General features: G+C 40.0%; 1 protein-coding gene across 2 annotated transcripts in view; it reads right to left on the bottom strand.

Moving 5' to 3' along the window:
- Positions 1–433: 433 nt before the first annotated feature.
- Positions 434–6,000, bottom strand: part of LOC147196136 (RAS guanyl-releasing protein 1-like) — a 24,132-nt gene continuing 18,565 nt past the window's right edge. Inside the window, exons 12-17 of one of the 2 annotated variants that reach the window (XM_086127433.1) lie at positions 5,262–5,371; positions 4,842–4,986; positions 4,707–4,743; positions 3,903–4,046; positions 2,598–2,917; positions 434–2,498 (exon numbers count right to left, since the gene is read on the bottom strand). In XM_086127433.1, coding sequence (XP_085983559.1) covers positions 2,364–2,498; positions 2,598–2,917; positions 3,903–4,046; positions 4,707–4,743; positions 4,842–4,986; positions 5,262–5,371 — 891 coding nt within the window. In that variant the 3' untranslated portion in view covers positions 434–2,363. Of the gene's footprint in view, positions 2,918–3,902; positions 4,047–4,706; positions 4,744–4,841; positions 4,987–5,261; positions 5,372–6,000 lie in introns of both variants that reach the window. The other variant, XM_086127432.1, reaches the window with a different exon arrangement.

The raw sequence follows: 6,000 nt of genomic DNA, 5'->3' as shown, positions 1-6,000 counted from the left end.
TTTGTCAATGTGTTGACTAAATTGTCATGTCAACAAGGTGTAACAGCCTTTTAAAAATGTTTTTTAAAAGACAAGCCCCTCCTCAACCGTCGAAACCCCGCCCTCTCAATCAAACCCCACCCAAGTACACTCAATGACTCTCAATCAGCACTTTCGGTGGTTTATATGATGAATATCTGCGGAAGGAATATATACTTTGACTCCATCACGATACCAAAAGACAAAAAGGTCCATCATTTGGAAATCTGGCACTGTATGAAGATTAAAATAAGCTCCAATTTTCGGTAACTGTTTTACAAAATGTTGTCAAATTGACATGGTTTGTTCAAAAGCACACCAGAACTGATGTGATGGATACAGCCTGGGATTTTGTGAGGCTTTAGTGCCCCCCGCTGACGAAATGAAGTAACGCAAGTAATTTTTACACTGAATGCACAGCTTTTTTTCTTTTTTTTTTAACAAAAAGCTTACAATACTGACATGAAAAACAAGCAAGGAGGTAACTTAACTATCGTTGTGGCACCGTCAATTCAAAAATACACCACAATTTCCATTTACAATACTGACCATACAAATATAAGACAAAAGTAACGATATGCCATGCGCAAATAAGCAAAAAATACATCTAACAGTAAGTACCAAAGTACAAAAAATGTCTAACTTCTTTATGAACCATGTAGTGTTTCACACAATAAAAAGATGCACTACAAGTACACTGTATGTAATTTGGGGCCATTGTACTGCAATTATTACCCAACGTATTTTCCACCACAGGTGTCAAACTCCGGTTCTTCGGGGCCACTATACTGCATGTTTTTGTTTCCCTCCTCCAACACACCCGATTCAAATAATCATGAGCGTTATCCGGCTCCGGCAGAGCGTGCTGATGAACTGATCATTTGAATCAGGCCTGTGGGAGGAGGGAAAGATCTAAGACAGGAGTTTGACACCTGTACTTCACACTATCACTCTGGACATACTCCATAGGCATGTGATTCTCAAAATCTGAAGATAAATGTCTCGTTTTTGACTCCATTTTTCTCTTCTCAATTTACAGTGTGTGACTTTGATGTATATAATTTGATATGATATATATAAAAAAAAAATCTGCAGCGGAACCTCCAAAGTTGAATGGCATACAACACTTTAAGGATACAGCCAGCATAAGACTTCTTCACGTGGTACAAGAAGGAACGCTCAGTTTGTACCATATTTAATGTTTTTCATTGGATTGTTTTATATCTATGATGTTGATGCGGTTTTCATTAAAAAAAAAACAATTAAAAAATTAAAGAAAATACAATTTTAAAAAAGACTTTGCTTTTGCATTAGCCTAGGTTAGTGACGATAGCGCATTCAGACTTGCATCCAATTTCGGGCTAAAGTCCCTGCCGTAGGAGCAGTGAAACATTTGTAATGCCACATCACACGTTGGATTTGTCTTTTACTTGGAAAATAACATTTTGACATACATGTGCAAGAAATACACAACACTTGAGGTGTTCATGCAATTTCTAGCAGCATTTAAAACAGTCACTCACGTCACAAAATTCCATTATTGGTTTTAGAGCATCTTAATTCAGTTACGGGTGCACTTTCTTAAAAAGAAGAGATCAATGCCAAGATTATTTTTTGTGCATGCATTAGTCCATCCTCGGTTTCTAAGGGGTATAACCATAAAATCAGAAAGGGACTCAGTGTGACCTACACTAGAAAAGGGGCTTACTGTTCAGTACAGTATCTGCAGTTCTATTAATTCAAAATTTATTATCAGACGTTTTTATTAATTCAGGCAATCAGCACTAGGTGACAGTATCATGCTGCATACAACTTTGTGTTCACTCTCTATAACTGTCTGTCTAGTGTCTGCAAAAGAGAAAGTAGTTTTTTCTTTGCAGTATTTCAGTTTTATTTGACTGTGGTTAACTTCTCCTTCTACCTCTATAACAGTTAGAATCAGTTAGAATATTACGGTACTTAAAACATCACCTGTAGAGTTAATTAAGGACTTGACGGGGGCAAACCTCCATTAAACTTTAATCACAGTATTCCCTATGGGAAAGTCCAACAACTTGGAAGTCAGCCAGCCTCACATTGCCGCTTGTGTTCAACGATGGAGGTTTCACTGCTTCATTAAACTTGATATATTATATAAAATTACTTCTTGAAGGTTGAATTGTTTGTAGGTATTTCTTGCATGTACTGAGAAATTAACAACTGCATTTTGTGGTGATATTTCATCTAAAAATGAAATACAGCAATACCCTTGTTGGTTTTCAAAACAACCTGACTGGCCATGTGAATTATTCTCCATGTTACTTGTTTAAGTGCTGGTCTGACGATACTGTATGTACTTGATGTGTCTAATAGGATTCGTTCTCCTCCACAGGATGGAGCGCGTGCCTCTTCAGCATCGTCTTTAACATATCCACTTCCTGCTCTGCCTCTTTCAACTTTCTGTGTAGCGTCTCGTTGGCTTTTTGGAGCCTGTCGTTCTCCTGATTTAAAAAAATAAATAAACAACAGCAAAAACAACACATGAGATTGTTAAGAAGTGTAGCGCTTTCATGTACCATCAAGAAAAGTGTGACACTCACTGACTGTAGGGCTTCCGTGTTGGCTTTGTGGTCTTCATCTGGCTCTTGTGACTTGTGCACGACAGAAATTCGGTTCTCCCACTTGGCACAGTGGCGCTGTTTCCTCTGGGGTAGCGGGTTGGGACAGGTCGCCGCGGGAGCGGACGCCGTCAGGACCAGCAGAGAGGGATGAGGGCGAGGTGCATCGGGGGACGGCGGCGGACCCTCGGTCTGAGTGGCGCTGTGGACCTGGTTTAGCCTCAAATGAGAGGTGACGGGAGAGTCTGGACTCCAGTCTTTGCTGTCATCAGGTGGGTACTGGAAAGGACACTCATCTGAACCTGAAGAGGACACATTGAGACAGCGTTAGCAGCCTCTTAGTATTATTGCCGCAAAGCTACTGTTTATTGATGGTGGGTGAAATAAGTACAGCGTATCTTCTGGTTGGAAATCACATAAGAAAGTGGCATTTGTCTGGAACAGAAATATGAACCCTTTCAGGGACAGCGGTTACTTCAGTGGACAGCTTATCATGTTATCAGGTTGTAGGGTGCATGAATGGGTTAAAGACAGCTCTTTGCTTATTGGACAATTTATAGGAGGTGCAATCCTGTGCTTTATTCTAAAAGATCACGGTTACTTCTAGCATTATCTAGAAACATGTTATCAAATGTAGGCCACTTTAAAATATTTGAAATGCTTTTACAAATAGGGAAGGAAAAAATTTGATGATGACAAAAATATGAATATTTCCTAACTTCTAAGAGTCTATTATCTCTTTTTTTATGCCCTTTGCCACGTAGCTCATTTATTTGTGTCCAGACTGTGAATAATATTGATCTCAAGAGCCAATTCACGGTTCACAATTGTCTTTTTTTGTGTGTGTGTGTGTGTGTGTGTGTGTGTGTGTGTGTGTGTGCGTGTAGAACCTATCCGAAGCTATTTACTGAATGTGACATTTTGTTTGAAAGTAACCTGCCACTGAAAAATGCAGATTTCTTGTCGCAGGTGGGCAGCCTGCTCACTTTTACAGTAAATGAAAGAAAGACGGATAGCGGGAAACCACCCACCCGTAGCAGGCAAGCACTCAAAAACCTTTTCAACACTTTTCTTGACTTGAAAAAAAAAATAAGAAGAAATTGCGTAAATGAGGTTGTGCCAATATTTCAAGGACATTTGAAAAAACGAACTATGCTTGGTTGATTTTTATGTGCTGCCACCAGATGGCCCGTTTTATAGAAACTTCATGTAAGCCCTCATAATCCAGTTGTATTGTTTGAATATAGACTCATTACATGATGGTTTCATTGTCGTGCCCTGACCCACCCTCCGAGGTTCCCACGGTAACTGGCGTGGAGCCGGGCGTGGGACTGTCGATGATGTTGTTGTTGTTGTTGTTCACTTTGGTGTTCTTCTTGCACTCAAAGGCCACCTGGTCCTTACACAACTTGTGGCAGTTCATCCCGCAGTCTGTGTGAAGGCAGCGCAAAGTCAGAACAGGAACTCAAGCTCTCTTTGAATCTCTGCTGCAACTGCAACGCTCAGACCTTTGCGTGCACTCCTTAAAGAACAATTGACTGACACCGGTCTAGGTTTAGCTCGCAACATGCGAGGGCAAATAACACAATTTATAGGATTCAGTGAGATTCAATACAAGAGCTTAGCATCGAAATATTCAATAACGCTGAGGTTTGAGTTATATTCTAGTGGTAATAATCCAACGACTGTGCTTAGAACTCAATGTGGTAACCAGCTCTCAATATGATGCCATGCTGTACTACATTGGGCTAAACCCCAAACTCCAAGCTTAAACATACTTTTAAACTAGGAATGCATGATTGCAGACGACATCATTGTATCACATTGGGCATTTGGCAGCTTTTAGGTTACCGTATGAATGTTTTGCAGGATAAAAGGCGTTCAACCAAATCAACCAGGTTGAGATCTGGTTGATTTGGTTGAATTCTTTTTTGTCCCTTTTAAAAAAAAAGGGACAAAATGAAGTTCTTATGAATTGCACAAAATTTTTGAACAAGCACGGGCAACTAGTGGTTAGCTGTCTGCCTCACAGCAGAAAGGTCTGATTTGAATTATCTCCAGACAATGCATGACTCATGTCCGAAGAGTTACCTTTGCATCTGTAGCCTTGCTTGATGACACCCCACAGCTGGAAAGAACATACAGAATTGTCAAAAGCCAACATTAAAGCGTTTATTTTATTTATTTATTTATTAACGGTGTGCATTGGCTCATCTGCTGACTTACAAATCCAGAGCAGTTGTCGCAAAAAGTGGGCTTCATGTAAGTGGTTTCCTGAAAGTTATGAACAAAGCCCAGGCCAAGTTTGGAGCAGATGACACTGGCTCGCATGAAATAAGCTGTGATCTCATCTCTGTTGACAAGTCCTTCTCTGTACAAGCATATGAAAAATAGGATTACGATATTACTAATGAAACAACCCACGACATTTACACTGACAGTTTTTGCTGGGGATTGCATGATTTTGTGTGGTCGGTGAACATCGCATGTAAGTGGGTCCGCATGCAAAAAATAGACTAGAGAGCAGTGAGGTTATGGTTAGTTGTGCAGCCTCTTGAAGCTTCCTGTCGCCGCACTTATCACTACAAATACCACTTTGCTCTCTCCTGCAGTTGCAAATGAGTGCGTGACCCGCCGAGCACTCACTTGTCTTTGTCCATGACACAGAAAGAAAAGGGGAAGCTGGCGGCAATTTTCTCAAAGTCCTCTTGAGAAATGAAGCCGTTCTCATCGTGATCGTAGTTCTTAAACACAGACTGTGGAGGACAAGAGGGAAAAAAATGGATGTTGCTCGACAATGAATGAAAGCAGCCTGTCAAAATAATCACCATGCCAGGGATGGGCAACTGGAGGCCCGTGTGGCCCGCGACCACACTCTGAGTGGTCCCTTAATTCATTTTCAAAAAACAATGTAAAAAATATAATTAAAATTTGATAGAATTTTTTTTTTTCCCGCGGGTGTGCAACTGCAAATATTCTGTAGTTTTGTGACTGCCCTTTTACTACACATGTGAGGAGACCGAATATTTTTTTGGTGGATTTCGAATGGTATGGAGGACAAACAAAGTTGTGAAATAATATTACAATTTTGAGTGAGTTGAATTGATTTTGGAGAAAAAAAATGTACAAAATGAGTTGTAGCACTTAATGTCGGTTTCATGTTCCGCAGTTTTGTGCCACCCTTGTTTTTTTTATGCGAGATCCCTTTGCACTGGAAACAAATAACTGTACAGTATGTGGGTATTTTATTGTTTGCTTCAAACACTTAGTTGTTGGGTTAGGATTGTGGATATTTTATATATACGGTCCAAATAGAAATGAAATCTAAATGAAATATCCTAAAAGCCTGTTTTTTGTCCATATCGAATATAGCATTTTTGTCATA

Source organism: Hippocampus guttulatus, chromosome 13 (genome assembly GCF_054856545.1).
Source record: "Hippocampus guttulatus isolate MCC_2025c chromosome 13, RoL_Hgut_1.0, whole genome shotgun sequence".
NCBI lineage: Eukaryota > Metazoa > Chordata > Actinopteri > Syngnathiformes > Syngnathidae > Hippocampus > Hippocampus guttulatus.
The sequence above is the reverse complement of the archived record's forward strand: the minus strand, read 5'-3'. Positions and strand labels throughout refer to the sequence as shown.